We start from the raw sequence: 23,411 nt of genomic DNA, 5'->3' as shown, positions 1-23,411 counted from the left end.
TAGATGGTCTCAGAGAACAGAGGATTATTCTTTTGCCTTGAGAGCTAATGTAATTTGTTCTGCTGGGTTTTGGACTTGATTGATGCAAGTCCCTCCAATTTTTTTCCCTCCTATTTCTCATGGAAACCCTGGTGGCGTAGTGGTTAAGTGCTATGGCTGCTAACCAAAGGGTCGGCAGTTCAAATCCACCAGGCACACCTTAGAAACTCTGTGGGGCAGTTCTACCCTGTTCTATAGGGTCACTATGAGTCGGAATCAACTCGACGGCACTGGGTTGGGTTGGCTGGGTTTATTTCTCCCATTTGTAATGGCAATGTCTACCTTGTGCCTGTTCTACCACTGTAGTTTTGGAAACAAATAACTTGTATTCTAGATTTCATAGGTTCACAGATGAAGAGAAATTTTCTCCCAAGATGGAATACGCCTTAAGTCTCACCCATATTTGATTTAGATGATTCAGAAGATGAGATTTTGGATTTGGATTTGATTTATGACTTTTAGGATGATGTGAGGTGGTGAAAGTGTTTTGTATGTGGCAAGGACATGAATTTTGGGAGGCCCAAAGGTGGAATATTGTGGGTTGAATTACATCCCCTCAAAATACATGTTGTAAATCCTAACCTCTATGCTTACGGTTATAATTTCATCTGGGAATGGTCTTTGTTATGTTAATGAGACAGGATTAGTTTAGAGTGTATCTTAAGTCAATACCTTTTGAGATATAAAAGAGATTAAATTGAAGCTAGCAGGCAGAGATGATTGAAGAGAGATGCCAAGGCACATGAAGAAAGCCTGGCAGCAGAAGCTCAAGGAGGTAAGGATCTTCCTCCAGAGCTGGCAGAGAGAGAAAGCCTTCCCCCAGGGCCAGCACCCTGAATTCAGACTTCTAGCTGCCTAAACTGTGAAAAAATAATTTTCTGTTTGTTAATACCACCCACTTGTAGTATTTCTGTTATAACAACACTAGGTAACTAAAGCAACCTCCTTCTCATTGTAGAATATTTTAATCACCCCCAAAGGAAACCCCATACCCATTGGCAATCACTTCCTGTTCCTCTCCTCCTTCATTCCCTGGCAACCATTAATCTATTTACTGTCACATAAATGTGTCTGCCTTCTTTCACTAACCATACTGTTTTCAAGGTTCATACATGTTGTAGCATAGATCAGTACAGACAGTACCCAATTTTTGACACGGTTCCGTTCTGATGACTCTGTCATAAGTTGGTTATGACGTTAAGTCTAATACCCTTTTTTTTTTTTTAGTTTTCATTATTATTGCCTTTTTTTTATCACTATCTTTATAAATCCAATCTTTATTTGTCTTTGGGGATTGGAAACATTAAAGGTAAACTTACAGATATATTTTAATACATGCCTACACACACATAAAAAATACACAAATCATAAACATTTACTCCGACAATGAAGAAGAGTTGGATGATGTTGGCATTTTGTCAGTTGTGGTAATAACTCCAAAATTCCTTGAAGAAGGCTCTGGATCATCTGGATTATTCCTGGGAGTGAGAATGGTGTTTCTAGTCAGAAAATTAATGCGGGTCCTTTTCTTTTTTCCTTTATACATTTCGAGGTAACATCTCACTGCTTTCTGAATCTGCCTATTGACTTTAGAAAAGCGATCAGTATTTGTGTCCATGTTTTCAAGTATCTGAAGCCCCGGATTTAGTTTGGAAAAAACTCCAGTTAATCCTTCCACTGTAAAAAATTTTTTGACAACTTCTCTCCCTTTTCTTCCTCATTCTTTCTTTCTTCTTCAGCATTTCCTTCCTTTTCAAAATCCATCAAGTCCTTTCTTGGTGATGTATGAGCTGTTCCACACCAGTGATATTGAGTTCTAAATTCAACATTGTTGCCATATGGATGATTTTCCCACAAATCTCTTCTTTCCTATTACTCTGATTAAATGCTTGGAGCATGTTCACATAACTCAGCAATATTTTTCATATCCCCTGCATGTACTCTCCCATAACCTCCTCCCAGGAAGATGCAGTGTTCTGGATCCACTTATGGTCGTAAGTGTGGTCCGTCGTAATTTGAGTATGTCCTAAGTTGGGGACTACCTGCACTTCATATCCTGCTTATGGCTGAATAATATTCTATTGTATGGTTATGCCATATTTTGTTTGTCCATTCATCAGTTGATAGACATTTGGGTTGTTTCCATTTCTTGGCTCTGATGAATAATGTTGTTGTGAATGTTTCTGTACAAATTTTTATATGAACACAGTTTTAAATACTGTTGCTTCCTAGAAGTGGAATTGCTGGGTTACATGGTTATTATATTTTTGAGGAATTGTAAAACTGTTTTCTACAGAGGCTACACCATCTTACATTCCTGCCAGCAATGCGTGAAGGTTCCAATTTCCGCATCCTCATCGACACTTGTTATCATCCCCCATTTCTTAAATTTAATAGCCACCCTAGTGAATATGAGGTGGTATCTCATTGTAGTTTTGATTTGTATTTCCCTAATGACTAACATTTTGAACCTAATGTTTCAAAATTGGAAAAAGCATGTGACAGGGTTATATCCTTTCACCTTACTTATTCAATCTGTAATCCAAGAAGCCAGGCTATATGAAGAAGAATGCTACATCAGGATTGGAGGAAGAGGTATTAATAACCTGCAATATGCAGATGACAATTTTTCTTGCCAAAAATGAAGATAGCTTGAAGCACTTACTGATGAAAGTCGAAGACTATAGCTGTCAGTATGGGTTATGCTTCAAAGTGAGGAAAAAGAAAATCATCAAAACTAGACTGATAAACAACATCATGATAAATGGAGAGAAAATGAAGTTGTCAGTAATTTCTTTCTACTTGGATCAATGCCCGTGGAAGCAACAGTCAAGAAATCAAACCATAAACTATGTTGGGCTAATTTGCTGCAAAAGATTTCTTTAAATTTTTCAAAAGCAGATATGTCACTTTGACGACTAATGTACACCTCACACAAGCCATTGTCTCTTCAATTGCTTCTTGTACATGCAAAACCTGGACAATGAAGAAGACAGAAGAGGAATTGATACATTCTAATTGTAGTGTTGGCAACAAGTATTGACTGTCCCATGGACTGCCAGAAGAATGAACAAATCAGTCTTACGTGAAAATATGACCAGAATGCTCTTTAGAAGCAAGGATGGCAAGTCTTCAGCTAACGTACTTTGAACATGTCATCAGGAAAGACCAATTGCTAGAAAATGTCATCATATTTGGTAAAGTAGTAGGTTGGTGAAAATGGAGGAAACCCTCCATGAGATCGATTGACACGATAGCCAGAACGATGGACTCAGACATCAAGGACCATGAAGATGGCACAGGACTAGGCAACTTCTCCTTCTGTTGCACATAAGGTCACCATGATGCAGAGCCAATGCAGCAGCAACTAACCACAATAAAATAAAACAATGACTAACAATGTTAGCATCTTTTCATGTGCTTGTTCCTTTGTATATCTTCTTTGGAAAAATACCTAATCATATTCTTTGCCCATTTTTTAATTGTATTGTCTTCTTACTGTTGAGTTGTATTTATTTTTGATACTTGACCTTTTTCAGATATGTGATTTGCTAATATTTTCTCCTATTCTCCCATATTGATAGTATAATTTGACACACAGAGTTTTTAATTTTGATGAAGTATATGTGCCTTTTGTAGATGGGTTTTTTCAGGTTGAAGACATTGCCTTCTTGCCAAGGAAAACTTTTAGTTTGTTGAGTGTTTTTATCATGAAAAGGTTTTGGATTTTTTCAGATGCTTTTTCCACATCTATTGAAATGATCTTGTGGTGGTGGTTTTGTTTTGTTTTTCTATAATCATGTGGTTTTATCCTTTATTAATATGGTATATTCCATTGATCAGTTTTTGTACATTGAATCTTATATTCCTGGGTCATGATATATAATCCTTTTTATATGCTGCTGGATTTGGTTCACTAGTATGTTGTTAAGGATATTTTTACTTCTGGGCTGATACGGGATATTGGTCTTTAGTTCTTGTCTTGTGATGCCTTTATTTGATTTGGTGTTAGGGTAATACTGGCCTCATAAAATGAGTTAGGAAGTATTTCCTCCATATATATATATATATATTTTTTTTTCTCTGTGTGTGTGAAGAATTAGTGTTAATTCTTCTTTAAACTTTGGGTTGAATTCACCAGTGAATCCTTTTGGTCCTGGGTTTTTGTTTGTGGGATGTTTTTGATTATGAACTCATTCTCTATACCTGATGTATTAGTTTCCTATGGCTACCATAACAAAATACCAAAAAGTGAGTGGCTTTAAATAACTTATTTATTGTTTCATAGTGTTGGAGGCTAGTAGTCCAAATTCAGGATGTCAGCAGGGCCATGTTCGCTTGAAAGGTTCAAGGGGAAGATCCTTCCTTGTCTTTCCTGGCTTCTGGTAGTCCTTCCTAGGCGTTCCTTGTTTTACGGCTGCAGTATAATTCTGTTGTCATATGGCCATCTTTCCTCTGAGTCTCTGTGTCTCTTCTCTTTTATAAGAACAGCACTCAACTGGGGTTAGGACCCACCCTACTCTGATGAGACCTCATTGCAACTTAACTGATAACATCTGCAAAGACCCTGTTTCCAAACAAGGTCATGTTTATGGGTATCAGTGGTTAAGGCTTTAACAGATCTTTTGGAGGACACAGTTCAGTCCATAACATCTGGTATAGGTCTGTTCAGATTTTCTGTTTCTCCTTGAGTTTATTTGGTAGTTTGTATGTTTCTAGGAGTCTGTTCATTTCCTCTAAGTTATTTATCTAACTTGTCGATATAAAATTGTTCATGAAATTCCATTATAATATTTTTAATTTTTTTAAGATTAATAGTAACGTCCCTCTTTCATTTCTGATTTTAGGAATTTGGCACTTCTGTCTTTTTTTTGTCAATCTCGATAAAGTTCTGTCAATTTTATCTTTTCAGAGAACCAACTTTTGGTGCATTGATTTTCTTTATTGTTTTTCTATTCTTTATTCATTTCTGCTTTAATCTTTATTATGTCCTTTATTCTATTTGCTTTCGGTTTAACTGGCTCTTAATTTGTAATTACTTAAGGTAGAAAGCTAGGTTATTGATTGGAGATGTCTTCTTTCTTAATGTAGGCATTTACAGTTAAATATTTCCCTCTAAGCACTGCTTTAGCTGCATTCCAGAGGTTTTGATTCATGTCAAATGTTTTCTCATTGTCCTTGTTATTTCTTCTTTGACCCATTGGTTATTTGGGAATGTGTTTTTTAATTTCCACATACTTGTAAGTTTCTGTTCTTCCATTGGGTTGATTTTTGATTGTATTCCATTGTGGTTGGAATAAAGGAGCCCTGGTGGCACAGAGGCTAAGTGCTTGGCTGCTAACCAAAGGGTTTGTTACCAATTGCCGATCTGACACAAAGGGTCCTTGTCTTTTCCCGAGGAAGAATACACGCGAAAGACAAACTTTATCTTCAGCAAGCTTTATCTTGCTTGAGTCAAGCAAAAGGAGTCAGCAGGGGTCTAAGCCTCTCCAAAAGACTGACTCAAAAAGGGGAGCAAGGCTAGGGCTTATATGGGTTCAATGGAGACAATAGAGTAATGAATATTTAGTGGGCTTCTTTCAAGGAGTAGGTACTTCTTAGGATGGCGGTGCATGTTAATTAGGTTGCGTTTGCATCTGGGATCCAAGATGGAACCCACTGATATTCAAGATGGAGTCCTCTCGGCAGCCCTTGGCATCACTTATTATGGGATATAGCACAAGTGCACTGATCTTCAGCACTACGTCACCATCTTTGGAGGGCTAACGAAGGTTAAACAGTGGTCACACTGAGACACTAAGAAAAACACTAAGACAAAATGAAAACCAATCCCATTGCCGTCAAGTTGATTCCGACTCATAGCGGCCCTATAGGACAGAGTAGAACTGCCCCATAGAGTTTCCAAGGAGCACCTGGTGGATTCGAACTGCCGACCCTTTGGTTAGCAGCCAGAGCACTTAACCACTATGCCACCAGGTTTGTTTCAGCCTTATCTCATGCTGACAGGGTGTGGTTCCTGTTTACCAAGCTTCTAGATGGTAATCTTTTAACAGCTCTTTCCACTGGAGAAAGATGTGGCAGTTTGCTTCTGTAGAGATTTACAGCTGAGGGAACCCCATGGGGGCAGTTGAACTCTTCCTATAGGGTTGCTATGAGTTGGAATCAACTCAGTGAGTTGGGTTTTTTTTTTTTTTTTTTTTTGGTGGCTGGAGAGCATACTTAGTATGATTTCAATCCTTTTAAATTTATTAAGGCTTGTTTTAAGGCTCAACATATGGTCTGATCTATAGACTGTTCCAGATGTACTTGAGAGGGATATATAGTCTGCTCTTTTTGGGTGAAGCATTGTGTGGATGTCTGTTAGGTGTAGTTGGTTTATAGTAGTGATTGTCAGGGTTGTGTATCAACTTCGCTAAGCCATGATTCCCAGTATCGTGTGACTGTCTACCGTTTTGTCATCTGATGTGATTTTCCTATGTGTTGTAAATCCTACCTCTATGATGTTAATGAGACAGGACTCAATCTACAAGATTAGGTTGTATCTTAAGTCAATCTCTTTTGAGATATAAAAGAGAAAAGTGAACAGAGAGACAGGTTGACCTCATACCATCAAGAAAGTAGTGCCAGGAGAAGAGTGCATCCTTTGGACATGGGGTCCCTGTGCTGAGAAGTGTAAGTTGTCTTGAAATGGTGAATGGATAGAGGCTGGAAGAGTTTTAAAGTACCTAATAGTAAAAGCCTAGATTGCCTTGAAGAGGCTCTTGGAATTATGAATGTCAGAGACAGTTCTGGTGAGGACTCAGAAAGAAGTGAGGAAGGGTGTTACACTGAAGACGGCACAGATGGCAAGAAGCAGCAGAACCAGGAGACCAGCTCAAGACAGGGCTGGAGCTGACCCAGTGGAGCAAGAGAGCTGAATGCCTTTGTGCAGGAGGCTTCCTGGCAGAGTGGTACCTCTGAGCACTTATTGGTGGAGCTAGGCTTGCTGACCCATGGAGCAAGAGAGCTGAGTGCCAAAGTTTACTGGCAGAGTGGGATGCCTCCAGGCACTTGTTGGTGGAGCTAAAGAGCTTTGGAACACTTGCCCAGCAAGGCGTATGCAGGTGACAAGGCCGGAGGGGCTGAGAGCCCAAGGAACCAGGAAGTAGAAACTGAAGAGACAAGGAACACAGGAAGAAGAGCTCAAAGGGTAGAGTCATGGCCTCTGGGGTTTCAAATGATGGGGCCATAGCTTCCTAGGTTTCAGAGAGTCAGATCTTTACCAACTCAGTTCTGGAGTGTGGGAATGCCTTTCTCAAGTGCCAGTGGGATGGGGCTGGATCCACTGCCCAAAGCTGAGGGGGCGGGGCTGCCATGCCGAAGGGGCAGAAGAAAGGGGCTGTTGAGGCTGAGAGCATAGAGTTGAGTGCCAATGGGATGGGGCTGGATCCACTGCCCAAAGCTGAGGGGGTAGGAGTGCCATGCCCAAGGGGGCAGAAGAAAGGGATGGCCAAGGCTGAGGGCATAGGGTTGCCACTCACATGAACTAGGAGAATGGGGCTGCCCAAATGAGAGGGAGCATAGTTGCCCTTCCAGTGGGCCTGGAAGGCAGAGCTGGAGCCCAGGGTGAGGGGCTTCCACCGGGAATCCAGAGGGTATGGCCAACACCCAGAGTCTAGAGGGCAAGGGCCATTGCTTAAATGGTCTCAGAGGACTATTTTTAAGCCTTGAGGGCTAATGTAATGTGTTCTGCTGACTTGCTTGGTGCATTTTTTCCCTTCTTTCCCTCCGATTTTTCCAATCAGTAATGGAAATGTCTAGGTTGTGCTATTACACCATTGTACTTTGGAAGCAGATAACTTAATATTCTAGATTTCACAAATGAAGAGTAATTTTTTGGATTTTGGACTTGGAGTTGATTTAAGACCTCTATTATTTGATGGGGACCTTATCCACCAAGAAAGTAGTGCCAGGAGAAGAGTGTGTCCTTTGGACCCAGGGTACCTGCTCTGAGAAGCTCCTAGTTCAGAGGAAGATTGATGACAATGACCTTCTTCCAGAGCCGACAGAGAGAGAAAGCCTTCCCTAGGAGGTGACACCCTGAATTTAGATTTGTAGACTATGAGAGTGTGAGAGAATAAACTTCTGTTTGTTGAAGCCATCGCTTGTGGTATTTCTATTACAGCAGCACTAGGTAACCAAGGCAATAGTATATGTTCATATCTTCTGTTTCTTTGGTAATCTTCTGACTAGGTGTTCTATCTATTATAGAAAGCAGGAACCTGAAGTCTCCAAATATTATTATTAAATTATTTATTTCTACCTTCGGTTCTGGTTCTGTCAATTTTTGCTTCTTGTATTTTGATGCTCTGCTGTTAGGTGGAACTAGGCATATCTTAAAATTATATCAGCATGTATCCCTGGAAGTGGACATTTATATCTGTGTAACACAATTGAAGCATGGACCAGCCCTATTTAAAACCGTTACCGAGTTACTGAGCTGTTTAGGGAATCTAAGGGAACCGAGTACTGCCCTAGCCTTGAGAGAGTGGGTTTCAGTGCTGATGTAATGTGGAATGAGGTGGTTGGAGGGTCTGAAAATACCAGGCCACCGTTAAGTGTGGAAAATGACTACACACAAGCTTCCCCTGCCCTCTCTTTTTGCCTTGGGTTGGGTGGCCCTGGCACATATGAAAATCATACAAATACAGGGAAATTGCAGGCCCCTCTTGTTCTCTGTGGAGGCTGTGGTATTAGATGGGATTTTTCTCCCTTTGCCCCACCAGCTAGCTCAGCCTCCCTTCATCCATTCTTCTTTTCATCCCTGGTAGGGTTGCTGAATTCATCAAATAAGAATATAGGCCCATTAACCCATTTAACCATTGCTTTGCATCAATTCCAACTCCTAGTGACCCTATAAGACAGAGTAGAACTGCCCCATAGGGCTTCCAAGGCTGTAAATCTTTATGGAAGCAGGCTGCCTATCTTTCTCCCACAAAGCCTCTGGTAGATTCAAACCATAGACTTTTCAGTTATCAGCTGAGCACTTAACCACTGCACCACTAGGGCTCCTTGAATACAGGCCACCCAGTTAAATTAAGCAAGTATTTTGTAACATACCTGTACTAAAAAATTATTTGCTGTTTATCTGAAATTCAGATTTAACTGGGTATATTTTGTTTCTCCAGCAATCCTAGCTGTGTTAGTCAGGACTGACTCTAGAACTTATACTTTTATATTCTGTTGATTTACAGTGCATTGGCAATCCTGAAGGGACCAAGTATGTTCCCAGTTCATTACAATTTTAAACTCTGACTTGGTAACAAATGAATGCTTTGGACAAGATTCAAATCCAGGCACTGGCAGGACACACCCTCTTGCTTCCTTTGGTCCTATCGTTATTTCCTTTCTTCACTCATTTTTGGGCTGCATACTCCATTTCTATTTTTAACTCCCCCACGTACTTCTTACCATATTATGCCCTCTTTTCCCTAAGAACCCACTGAGAACTGTTACAGAAACCCCATCTTCTTCTGGGAACACGCTCTCAAAGAGTGTTCCCGGGCCTGGAAATGAACCACACGTGATTCCGGAAATGAGGTGGAGGCAGAGAGCCAGAGATTTCCTCAGGCTTATTTTGGTGATTGGTCACCAGGAAGTAGGTACAAACTCTAAAGTGAAAAAAACAAAAAGGAATTTCTACCAAGAACCACCCCTGAGATAAAGCCCGTGGTTTATTATGTTTCCTTCTGGAACCCTTCAGGCAAATCGATGCCTTCCTGCCAACCACTGAGTCCGCCAGGTCTGTGTCAGAGGTAACGGCCCCCAACACTGCCCTCATGGTATCCGGTAGGGAATTTGGAACCAAAATGTCTACTTGTGGTTTCTTGGCCTAGATTTCAAATACACATATTCTGAATAATAGCATTTGTATCCATACCCATAATTACAATTTTTTTTTCCAAATTGCTTTTTGTTGCTTCTGTTTTACCCAATATGATTTTGTTCTTCTGATCACATAAGTACTTATACCTTGTAGAAATTCGGGGAGTGTTGGAGGGGGGGACTTGTAGTTGAAAAAATAAGTAGCCCATATCCCTATTTCTAGAAGTTTGGTTTAGGGTTGGATTTTGTTCTGCGAATTCCCCTCTCTCGCCTGTGTATACAGAGGAGATTTGGAGAAGATATGGAGGCGAGACTGGTGAGATTTATGCAGGGGAAAGAATGAATATGTTTAAAAGAGATTTGGAGAAAAGTTTCCTGGGTAAGCTGCAGATGATTCTTTGTCTCCCCACCAAAAAATGTCGTAAAATCTACATTATCTGTGTATCTTTTTAGAATTGGATTTCTGTTGGGGGTGGGGAGAATAAAAGACTTACTAAAACTAGCCTTAAGACAAGAGCAGCGTTCCTCAGGTTACAAAATGAAAAGAACAGTTTTTTTTTAATCCGGTATCCCATCTTCCAGAGCAAGGGTTGGCAAACTTTTTCTTTAAAGGTCCAGGTAGTAAATATTTTATACTTTTCTAGCCATGTATGGCATCTGTTGTCTTTGTTGCATATTCTTCTTCATTATAGTTTACAGCCCTTAAAAAATTTGAAAACCATTTTTAGTTCAGGCAGTTGAAACACAGGCCACGGTTTGCCAGCTCCTGATCTGGAGGTAACTCATTTTAACGTTTTGGAACATAGCCTTTCCGTATTTTTTCTATTCATTGTTTTTTTATATAGTTTAAAATTTTTGCAGAATTCTTAGTTATACTAAACATACTGTAAGTAACCAGCTTTTTTTTTAAAACGTGGCACTGTACCTCCACGATTTCCATGTCACCAAGTGTGACACATACTTATGTGTTCATACTTCTGTAACACACACTTGTGTGTTCATATTTTTGTAACATACAGTTTAATGATTGTATGGTATGTAGTCTTAGGGCTCTACCAAGTATTCCCCTACTATTTGACTTCTAGGCTGTTTCCAGTTTTTCACTCCTAAAATTGATGCAAGTGAACAACTTGTACATCCAAATTTGGGAGCACCTTTAGTGATGGTGAGGATGCGGATATGGAAAACTGGATTGCTGAGACACCACTGGTGGGAATGTAAAATTGTATAGCCACTCTCAAAAACAGTGCGACACTTCCTTAAAAAGCTAAACATGCCAATTACAACGTGACTTAGTAATCACACTCTTGGGCAGTTACACCAGAGAAATGAAAACTACGTTCACACAAAAACCTGTACGTGAGTTAATGATGAACAGCACAGTCTCCAGAGTCCTGTTGCTTGGGGTAAGTGCTGATCTTGGACCAGTTACATAGCCTCCTTTCTGTGCCTCAGTTTCTTCACCTGCTAACTAGAGATAATTGTAATAGTGCCTATCTTATCAAATTGTTATGAGGATTAAATGTGTTAATATATATCAAGCACGTAGAACAACGCCTAGCACATAGTTAGCTCTCAAATGTTTTTATTATGGTGTTTCTTCCCCCAGTCACTGTGAGCTTCTTGAGAACAGGGGCATGTCTTCTATGTGGGCATCCCCAACCCCCATCTCAGTGCAAGCCTGACTCATAATATGTATGAAGTTTAAGAGTCTGGAGTTTGACAGCTTGAGTTAATATACTGATTCCATCATGAGGCATCAGCACAGTACTCAACCTTCCAAATCTTGTTTTTTTAATCTGTAAAATGAGGAGGATAAGTGAGATAATACATGTAAAGCATTTAATTGAGCATAAAGCCTAGCACTACAACTGTTACCTCATAGTATCGTTAGGGATCAATAAATGCTTGTAGAATGAATACTCAAAGTACTGATTTAAAAAAATGCCCAAATGTAAAAGAAAAAAACCTCTACACGAATGTTCAGTGCAGCTTTATTTATAATAACCAAAAAATGGCAACAACCTAGATGTCCTTCAGAGAGTGAATGGCTGAACAAACTGTGGTAAATCCATGCACTGTTGTTAGATACCGTTAGTCGATTTTGACTCATAGATGCCCCATGTGACAGAGTAGAACTGCCCCAAAGGGTTTTCTAGGCTGTAATCTTTTTATTTTTTTCTGTGAAGATTTCAAACCAAAAAAACCAAACCTGTTGCTGTTGAATCAACTCCAACTCATAGCATGACCCTACAGCCTTAGAAATCCTGTGGGGCAGTTCTACCCTCTCCCGCAGGATTGCCACAAATCGGAATCGACTTGACAGCAACAGGTAGCCGGTTTAGCCACACTGAGTTGATGAATACCGTGAATTTTATTTTCAAGGGAATTTTTTTTCACTTTTTTTGATGCCTAGAGAAGTTATTTTTTTTTGTGTCATTTTTTAACATCTGGTTTGTACACTCATTAACATCCATAGATTGGTGATCCCATATAATAATCCGAAGGAGTAAAGTGAAATTTTATTTAAAAACTGAGATTCTGAGAGGGTTGGTGACTTGCGGTATGTATTGTTTTCCTTCTGTGAATTCTTTCTTTTTTCGGGGGGGGGGTGTTTAAAAATTGTGCTTTAGGTAAAAGTTTACAGCTCAAGTTAATTTTTCATTCAAAAATTTATACACATTTTGTTTTGTGACATTGGTTGCAATCCCCACAATGTAATAGCACTCTTCCGCTTTCCATCCCGGGTTCCCTGTGCCCATTCATCCTGTTCCTGTCCCTTCCTGCCTTCTCACCCTGCCTTTACACAGGAGCTGCCCATTTAGTCTTGTATATCTGATTGAACTAAGAAGCATGTTCCTCACATGTATTATTTTTTGTTTTATAGTCCTGCCTAATCCTTGTGTGAAGAGTGGGCTTCAGAAATGGTTTGAGTTCTGGGTTAACAGAGCATTCAGGGGCCATAGTTTCAAGGGTTCCCGCAGTCTCTGTCAGACCAGTAAGTCTGGTCTTTTTTCATGAATTTGAAGTCTGTTCTGCATTTTTCTCCTGCTCTGTCTGTAGGCTGTAATCTTTATAGGAGCAGATATCCAGGTCTTAATCCTCCAGAGCTGCTGTGTGCGTTTGAACTGCCATGGAATATTATTCAGCAATAGGAAGGACTGAGCTACTGAGACATGTAACAATTTAGGTGGACCTCAAGGGAATTATATGCTGATTGAAAAAAACCAATCCCAAAAGGCTATAGACTGTATGATTCTATTTATATAATATTCTCAAAATGACAAAATTATAGAGAAAGAAAACAGGTTAGTGATTGCCAGGGGTTCAGTGGGGGTGGGGGGGAGGCAGGTGGGTGTGCCTGTACGGAAGGAGCATGAGGGCCATCTTGGTGATGATGGACAGTTCTGTATCTCTCTCTTTTTAAGAAACAGAGGAGGAGAGAATTTAAGTAAATTAAGGTTAACTGTATCAAGTACAGGCAAAGTCAGTAAGGTAAAGACCAGCTTTTTTTCCACCCCCCAACTCCTCATTCCCTTCTTCCCCCAGACACTAGTAACTACTACTAATCTGTTGTCTCAATTAATTTGCATATTCTAGGCTTTTCATACATGAGGACAGTGGCGGCTGAATGCTAGAATTCTTGCCTTCCTCGTGGTAGACCTGGGTTCGATTCCTGGCCAGTGCCTCTCATGCACAGCCACGACCTGTCTGTCATTGGATGCTTATGTATTGCTGTGATGCTGAACAGGTTTCAGCCGAGCTTCCAGACTAAGACGGACTAGGAATAAAGGCCTAGTGAATCAGCCAGTGAAAACCCTATGGATCACAATGGTCCAATACGCAGCCAATCATGGGAATGGCACAGGCCTGGGCAGCATTTCGTTCCGTTGTGCATGGGTTTGCCGTGAATCAGAGGCCAACTCTACAGGAGCCAACAACAAGATATTCCATATAAGTAGGATCAAACAGTATTTATTCTTTTCTGTCTGACTTATTTAACATATTTTCAAAGTTCGTCCATGTGGTGGCATGTATCAGAACTTCATTTCTCTTTTTGGCTGAGTAATATTTAGTATATCTATGTACCACATTTTGTTTATGTATTCATCTGTTAATTAACATTTGAGTTGTTTCCACCCAGTTATATTTCTGGATTGTGGAAGTGGTTACATAAAGCTATACACGTGATAACATTTCATGGAACTATATACACAAATGAGTACTTTTGAAAAAACCTGAACAAATGCCATGAATTGTACCAAAGTCAGGTTCCTAGTTTTGCTATCCTGCTATAGTTATGAGAGATGTTACCATTGATGGAGGCTGGGTGAAAGGTGCATGGGACCCCTTGTGTTTTTGTTTTTTTTTAACCACCTCTCGTAAACCTATAATTATTTCAAAACAAAAAAGTTTTTTTTTTTTTAAATTTCACATGAATGAGCAAGTTTTATATCCAAATTTGGAAACACCTCCAGTTGTTTTTATAACAATCTATACTTGTAGAATTTATAGAAACAGAATTGCTGTTTAAAGGATGTTATGTTGTTAGGTGCCGTTGAGTTGGTTGCAACTCATAGTGACTCTGTGTAAACAGAATGAAACACTGCCTGGTCTTGCACCATCCTCACAGTCATTGTTATTTCTGAGCCCATTGTTGCAGCCACTGTATCAGTCCATCTTACTGAGGGTCTTCCTCTTTTTCACTGACCTTCTACATTACCAAGCATTATGTCCTTTACCAGGGACTGGTTCCTCCTAATAATATGTCCAAAGTACTTGAGATGAAGTCTCACCATCCACACTTCAAGGAGCATTCTGGTTGTACTTCTTCCAAGAAAAATTTGTTCGTTCTTCTGGCTCCACAGTATATTCAATATTCTTCACCAACACCGTAATTCAAAGGTCTTCCTTCTTCATTGTCCAGCGTTCCGTGCATATGAGGTGATTGCAAATACCATGGCTTGGGTCAGAAGCACCTTAGTTCTCAAGGTGACGTCTTTGCTTTTCAACTCCTTAAAAAGTTCTTTTGCAGCAGATTTGCCCAATGCGATGTATCTTTTGATTTCTTGACTGCTGCTTCTGTGGGCGTTGATGTGGAACCAAGTAAAATGAAATCCTTGACAATTTCAATCTCTTCTCCATTTATCATGGTGTTGCTTATTGGTCCAGTTGTGAGGATTTTTGTTTTCTTTATGTTGATGTGTAATCCATACTGAAGGCTCTAGTCTTTGATCTTCATTAGTAAGTGCTTCAGGTTCTCTTTCAGCAAGCAAGGTTGTGTCATTTGCATATTGCAGGTTGTTAATGAGTCTTCCTCCAGTCCTGATGCTGCATTCTTCTCAGGTTATTTGCTCAGCATACAGATTGAATACGTATGGTGAGAGGATACAACCCTGACATACACCTTTCTTGATTTTAAACCACATGGTATCCCCTCGTTCTGTTCAAACGACTACCTCTTGGTCTATGTACAGGTTCTGCATGAGCACAATTAGTGTTCTGGAATTCCCACTTTGCAATGTTATCCATGATTTATTGTAAGCCATACAGTCGAATGCCTTTGGGTAGTCAATAAAACAGGTAAATATCTTTCCAGTATTCTTTGCTTTGAGCCAAGATCCATTTGACATCAGTAACGATATCCCTTGTTCCATGTCCTATTCTGAATCTGGCTTGAACTTCTGGCAGTTGCTTGCTGATGTACTGCTGCAACCATTTTTTATTTATCTTTAGCATAATTTTACTTTTGTGTGATATTAGTGATATTGTTTGATAATTTCCGCATTCTGTTGGATCACCTTTCTTTGGAATGGGCACAAATACAGACCTCTTCCAGTCGGTTGGCCAAGTAGCTCTCTTCCAAATTTTTGGCATAGATAAATGAATGCTTCCAGTGTTGCATCCACTTGTTAAAACATCTCAAGTGGTATTCCATCAATTCCTGGAGCCTTGTTGTTTGCCAGTGCCTTCAGTGCAGCTTGGACTTCTTCCTTTAATACCATTGGTTCTTGATCATATGCTACCTCTTGAAATGGTTGAATGTCGACCAGTTCTTTTGGTATAGTGACTTTGTGTATTCCTTCCATCTTCTTTTGACACTTCTTGTGTTGTTCAGTATTTTACCCATAGAATCCTTCAGTATTGCAACTTGAGGCCTGAATTTTTTCTTCAGTTCTTTCAGCTTGAGAAATTCCGAGCATGTTTTTCCCTTTGGCTTTTCTAACTCCCTATCTTTGCACATTTCATTATAATACTATACTTTGTCTTCTTCAGCCACCCTTTGAAATCTTTCATTTGGCTCTTTTACTTTATCATTTCTTCAATTCACTTTAGCTACTCTACGTTCAAGAGGAAGTTTAACAGTTCAAAGGATCTGAGCATTTAAAAACAGATTTTAACTTTGGAATACAATTTTGCACTTCCTTAAAAAGCTAGAAACAGAAATACCATACAATCCAGCAGTCTCACTCCTTGGAATATATCCCAGAGAAAGAACATGCACACCCATGTTCATTATACCAATGTTCACAATAGCAAAAAATGGAAACACCCTAGGTGCCTATCAGCAGACGAATGGATAAACCAATTATGGTACATACACACAACGGAATACGAGGCAACAATAAAGAGCAATGATGAATCCATGAAGCATCTCACAACATAGATGAATCTGGAGGGCATTATGCTGAGTGAAATTAGTCAGTCACAAAAGAACAAGTATTGTATGAGACCACTATTATAAGAACTCAAGAAAAGGTTTAAACACAGAAGAAAGCATTTTTTTGATGGTTATGAGGGTGGGGAGGGATAAGAAGGGGTACTCACTAACTAGATAGTAGGCAAGAATCATCTTTGGTAAAGGGAAGGACAACACATAATACAGGGGGAAGTTAGTACAGCTCTACCAACACAAAAGCCAGGAAGTTTCCTGAATAGATCCAAACACTTTGAGGGATATAGTTGCTGGAGCTGGGGCCTGGGGACCATAGTTTCGGAGGACATCTAGGTCAGTTGGCATAACAAAGTTTATTAAGAAAATATTCTGCATCCCCCTTTGGTGAGTGACATTTCGGAGCTTAAAAGCTTGCGAGTGCTCGTCTAAGATACATCAATTGGTCCCAACCCACCTGGAGCAAAGGACGATGAAGAATACCAAAGACGCAAGGAAAATAATAGTTCAAGAAACAAAAGGTCCACATAAACCAGCAGTGAGCGCTCTGACAAGGAACACAACAGAGTCCTGGATGGAATGGGAGAAAAGTGGAGCAGAACCCAAATCCACATAAAAAGACCAGACTTAATGATCTGACAGAGACTGGGGGAACCCCCGAAACGATGGACCCCAGATGTTCTGTTAATCCAGAACTAAAATGATTCCTGAAGCCTACTCTTCAGACAAAGATTAGACAGGACTATAAAAAATAACACTGTTGAGGAATGTGCTTCTTAATTCAGTCAAATACACAAGACAAAATAGACAGCTCCTGTCCAATGGCAGGATGAAACAGGAACTGGTTGAATGAACACAAGAAACGCAACATGGAAAGGAGGAGTGTGTTGTCACATTGTAGGGATTGCAACTAATGTCACCTAACTATATCTGTGTAAATTTTTTGTATGAGAAATTAACTCGAGCTTTAACTTTTTTTTTTTAACATTTTACCTAAAGTACAATTAAAAAAAAAAAGGATTTTACCATGCCATTCACAAATGTTACACCATTTTGCATTTTTCCAGCTTGTATGAAGCTGCATTCCCTTCTTCTAGACTTCTATATTTTAAATGTGAAAAAATGCTGAGAACAATATTGAATATTTCAACACTGTCGTAGGGCGGGGGAGTGAATTGGGGAGGGGCCCTGAACACCTCTTCACTCTTGAGTGTGTGTTGGCAAGTGCAGCATAGAGTCAGGTGTATCCCACACACGGTGATTTTCTTAGGGAGGTTAGTGAAGACTAGGAAGTGCTTCATTGACGATCTCTTAAGTTTGCAAATAATCTGGGGTCTTTTAGGTATCCAGTACCATTTTCTTTCTCAGTCATGAAAAGATTTCTTGCCATGACATACTAATTATTGTCCTACTGTCTCATTTATTTTATAAACAGGTTAAAGTGTAATCGTTTCATAGCTTGAGCAATACCATTTTAAAAAGAAGGAAAAAACTAGTTTATGGTTACATTTAGATATCTGCTTTATATGAAACACAAGGGAAAAAATCACCAGAGGGAGGGAATGTAAAGAGAAATGAACAGAAAACCTTACATTAATGGCACAATGGAGCTTCTTTCCTTTCAGTCTGCAAAATCAGCCATGTGAGCTTCCAGTGCTTGGGTTGTGAGAGTGTCAGGGCCCAGCCGGGTACTCAGCTCTAGCCCTTTCTGGATGGGCTACAGGTAGCAGGGTGATGTAGTTTGCCATGGACTGGGAGTTCTAAGCGTGGTGTGCGTTGCCCGTTCAAATCCTTGATTGTGTTCCAAAACCTAGATTTATCATGGAAAACCATGTCATGTTGCAGATGCCTGTCAGGAGATAGGTCTGTGAAACAGGTCAAAGAAGGAAGCACACACTAAGTGGATCTGAGAGAGGAGGGGCTACTTTGTTTTATTTTATAACGGTGATTATGTGCTCTCTTACCTGCCATGTTAAGAACACTTAGGCGTTTTCCCCAGGTCCTTAACTCATACTCAAGTAGCATGAGTAACACACAGTAATGCTGGCGGGAAAATTGTGTGTGCCCTGAAAGGAAGCAGGTACATCCCCTCCATGGATAGGAAGGACCTTGTGCGCCCAATGCATGCATGCCCGTGTCTGTTATTCCTAGCACCTGACTAATGCTCATTCCGCGTTTTTATTCTTCATTCAGGTCAAGGAAGTTGATCTGCTGAGTAATAGCTCACTCATGATTTTTAACACTGCTGCTTCACCACATCTGTATCAAATCGAGCAGCTGCAAGCCCTGGCTAATTACAGCATTGGCGTTTCCTGCATGAATGAAGTAGGCTGGTCAGCAGTGAGCCCTTGGGTTCTGGCCAGCACAACTGAAGGAGGTAATTCTGAGTTCAGAATGAATATTGCCCTGATGGCATGACTCTTTCTAGTCACCTGATTTAGAATTTGAACTTTGTTCTGTTTTGTTTTTGTCTCTGGAGGAGAATGTTATTGAGATGGCCAGTGAAAACAGGAATGAGTTTATTTCCTTATATACTTTAAAAGGGTTTAGTGTACTTCCTGTGTATAGGTAATTATTTTCTTTTACATAGGAAGATATTAATAGCAGCATATTTTTTAAAGCATATATTCTTTTTTAATTAAAATATATAAAAGTTTTGACTACTAGCATCAAACTCAAGAAAACTAATGCAGGTGAAGATGGCTAACCTTCACCAAGCACCTACTGTGTGCCAGGGATCCTATTAGGTGCTTTACATGCATTATTTCATTATATTTTCACAGCAACCCTATGAAGTTGGTACTATTATCTGTATAATCTTGCTCAACACAAAAGTTTTTTTTTACACCTTTAACCTTTAAACAATTTTCTCTGAGTTGCTTTTGATTTCTGAGATTTTTCCTTTTCAAGATAATGTTAGAATGAAAATTGCAGTTCTGTTCAATTTGAATGTCATAGTTTCCATCATTTCCCAGCTTGGAGCTTTGGGTTACTCAGAACCACTTTCCTGCCCTTATCTCTATTCATGATTAGTGCTCAAATCTTAATATAGAGGATAGGGTATGTCTGGATCAGAACATTGTAAACTAGTTTGTCTTTCCAAAATAACAAGAAGGTCTTTGGAAATTAATGCTGATATACTGTGTTCTAATTTTTATTCAATTCAAAATACTTTCTAATTTCTATTTTGATTTTTTCCTTTGACCCATGAGTTATTTAAGTGTGTAGCTTAGTTTCCAAATATTTTGGAATTTAAAGATCTGTGTATTATTGATTTCTAATTTAATTCTTTTAGAGTCAGAAAATACACTTCGTATAACTTGAATCCTTTTAAATGTATTGGTGCTTGTTTTATAGCTCAAAAAATGGTCTATTTCAGAAAATGTTTTGTGTCCACTTGAAGAGAATATATATTCTGTTACTTCAAGTTGGGTTGGTAGTGTTTTTCAAATCTGTACTCTTACTGGTTTTCTGTATTCTTGTTCTATTAATTACATAACCTAGAGCTAGGGATTGAAACTTGCAGCTAAAATTGTAGATTTACCTATTTCTTTCTGAAGAGGACTTGAAGCACTTACTGATGAAGATCAAAAACACAGCCTTCAGTATGGATAGAAATCCTCACAACTGGACCAATAAGCAACATCGTGATAAACAGAGAAAAGATTGAAGTTGTCAAGATTTCATTTTACTTGGATCCACAATCAACGCCCATGGAAGCAGCAGTCAAGAAATAAAACAACACAGTGCATCCGGCAAATCTGCTCCAAAAGACCTCTTTAAAGTGTTAGAAAGTAAAGATATCACCTTGAAGACTAAGGTGCGCCTGACCCAAGCCATGGGGTTTTCAGTTGCCTCATACGCATGTGAAAGCTAGATGATGAATAAGGAAGACCAAAGAAGAATTGATGCCTTTGAATTGTGGTGTTGGAGAAGAATATTGAAATATACCATGGACTGCCAAAAGAACCAGCAAATCTGTCTTGGAACAAGTACAACCAGAATGCTTCTTGGAAGCAAAGATGGTGAGACTGCGTCTCATATACTTTGGACATGTTATCAGGAGGGACCAGTCCCTGGAGAAGGACGTCATGCTTGGTAGAGAGTCAATGATAAAGAGCAAGACCTTCAGGGAGATGGATTGACACACTGGCTGCAACAATGGGCTCAAGCATAACAATGATTGTTAGGCTGGCACAGGACCCGGTAATGTTTCTTTCTGTTGTACATACATACGGCTATGAGTTGGAACCAACTTGATAGCACCTAAAACCAACAGCGTCTATAGTTCCACCATTTTCTGCATCAAATATCTTGGAATTTCTGTTATTTTGTGCATGAATATTTAATATTGTTACATACTCCTGATAATTTGACCCTTTTGTCTTTATGAAACGACCTTCTTTATCCTTGATAATACTCTTTGCTCTGAAATGTACTTTGTCTAATATTAATATAACCACTCAGTTTTATTTTGAATAATCTTAGCATAGTAAATCTTTTGTTTATTTTTACTTTTAACTTATTTATGTCTCTGTATTTAATTTCTCGGAGTCCTAATGGTTCAATGGTTAAAAGCTATGGCTGCTAACCAAAAGGTTGACAGTTTGAATCTACCAGCTGCTCCTTGGAAACCCTATGGAGCAGTTCTACTCTGTTCTGTAGGGTCCATTTGTGTTGGAATTGACTCGCTGGCAATATGTTATTTAATTTCTCATATTGTAATTTTCACCCATTTTTGTATCTTTCATGCCTATATTTAACTTCTTGACTGTAAGGAATATAGATATAACTTTTAATGTCCTTGTATGTTAATTCTAACATCTGTGTTATTTCTGGGGTGATTTCAATTGATTCATTTATATTCCCATTATAGGTAGTATTTTTTGGTTTTTCTTTGCATGCCTAGTAATCTTTGGTTGGATTTCACACATTGAATTTTACCTTGTTGAGTGTTAGATTTTTTTTTTTTTCTTTAAGCATTGAGTATTGTTGTGGAACACGGTTAAGCTACTTGGAAATAGTTTGATCTTTTTGCATCTTTTAGGATTTTTTTAGGCAGGACCAGAGCAGTGCTTAGTCTAGGGTGTCTCCATCATTCTTTCGGGAGAATCAGTTTGCTTAGTTAATTACACTGGCTTCAGCATTTTTGCAACTTTCAAAAATGTATTGAAATTCCTCTTCCATAGTTGACTCCTCTTTGCCTGTGAGTTTATATATTTTTTGTTTTGTTTTGTTTTTTCATTTGTTACTGTCATCTTAAACCCTTTGCTGTCGAGTCAATTCTGGGTCATAACAACCCTATAGGACAGAGTAGAACTGCTGCATAGGGTTTCCAAGGTTGTATATCTTTATGGAAGCTGACTGCCACATCTTTCTCCTGTGGCGTGGGTGGTGGGTTCAAACTGCTGGCCTTTTAGTTAGCAGCCAAGTGGTTAGCCACTGCACCACCAGGGCTCCTGCTGTCATAGTTTGATGTGTAGCATTCCAGTTTTTTTCTTCTTCCTATATATATCACTTATTTTTTATTTCTAAAATGGATCGTTGATACATACTTTTTTTGTAATTTGATTTTGTTCTCCGTCGTGTAGTTTTTTCATTTCAATACACATTGTACTACCAGTACCATTTGCTGTTAATTCCAACTCATCGTGATCCCATGTTTTGCAGAGTAGAACTGTGCTCTATAGGGTTTTCAATGGCTGATTATTTAGAAGTAGATCACCAGGACTTTGTTCTGAGGAGCCTCTAGTTGACTTGAACTTCCAATATTTTGGATAGCAGCTGAGCACATTAACCATTTGTACCACCCAGGGACTCCATCAATACACGTAGATATACCTAACCCTTTTCAGTGGCTACCTAGTAAATATTCCATTGGATAAATGTATCAAAACTTGTGTTATCACTATTGTTTGAGCATTATATTTATTCCTTTTTTGTCCTTATTATGCTGCAATTAATATAGCATGAGCCGTGAGAGAGTGTTCTAGGATAAATTCCTGGAAGTAAAAATACTTGGTCAAAGGGCATATTATTTTGTTTTAATAACTATAGTCAAGGTTCATCTAACCAAAAAAGACTGTAGTAATAACCTAGCGTTGTCCCCCAAAATTATTATATGTATAATACATTCACACACATAGTTTTAATTTATTGACTTATTAGTTGATGACTCTTAAGATTTAGGTAGCCTGTTAAGAGCTTACTTTTAGAGGCAAAGCCAAGATGGCAGACTAGGCAGATAGTAGCTGTCTCGCTACAACAAAGACCTGAAAAACCAAGTAAAACAGGTACAGACATCAATCCTGGAACCCTGAACCTTAAACAAAGGATAAAGTATTAGATTGGAAATCACTGAGGAGAAGAAGAAACTAATGGAAAACATGGAAGGAATAGGGATACGAAATGGAGGTTCCTGACCAAACAGCATGACTCAGCATTTCCATCTTGGAATAAAGCCAACGACCCCACACACAGAAAGGAATTCCCGATAGGAGATAGCGGTATGTTGTGGACATACCCAGGACTCAGTAAGACCACGTTTCCTGACTGAAACTCAAGGAGAAGCCCAGACTCTCTCATCCGGTAACCACAGGAGCACGCTCCTACAACTGCCACCCCTCCTGTGAACAGTGACTATAACCGTTTCATCGTGGCAACCCCGGCTACTGAGAACCAGAATATCAACCCACCCTATTGCCCTCCTCCATCTAGCCCCCTCTGCCCCGCCTTCACTCGCCCCACCTCTCTCCTCTGCACTGCTGCCCAAGGCTCCGAGGGGACTGGGCCAGGGCCCCAGGCCCCTTCCAGCTGGCTCTGGACCCCTCCTGCC

General features: G+C 39.5%; 1 protein-coding gene across 2 annotated transcripts in view; it reads left to right on the top strand.

Moving 5' to 3' along the window:
• The window catches only part of MERTK (MER proto-oncogene, tyrosine kinase), a 157,084-nt gene that overhangs the window by 66,924 nt on the left and 66,749 nt on the right, over positions 1 to 23,411 (top strand). For both annotated transcript variants that reach the window (XR_010317984.1, XM_023557033.2), the window contains exon 7: positions 18,770 to 18,953. Coding sequence is in view for 1 of the 2 variants with exons in the window: in XM_023557033.2 (XP_023412801.1) it covers positions 18,770 to 18,953 (184 nt within the window). In the remaining variant the exon portion in view is untranslated. The remainder of the gene's footprint in view (positions 1 to 18,769; positions 18,954 to 23,411) is intronic.

The sequence above is a fragment of the Loxodonta africana genome, chromosome 15, assembly GCF_030014295.1.
Source record: "Loxodonta africana isolate mLoxAfr1 chromosome 15, mLoxAfr1.hap2, whole genome shotgun sequence".
Classification (NCBI taxonomy): domain Eukaryota; kingdom Metazoa; phylum Chordata; class Mammalia; order Proboscidea; family Elephantidae; genus Loxodonta; species Loxodonta africana.
Note: the sequence above shows the minus strand (reverse complement) of the source record. Positions and strands in the feature narration are given on the sequence as shown.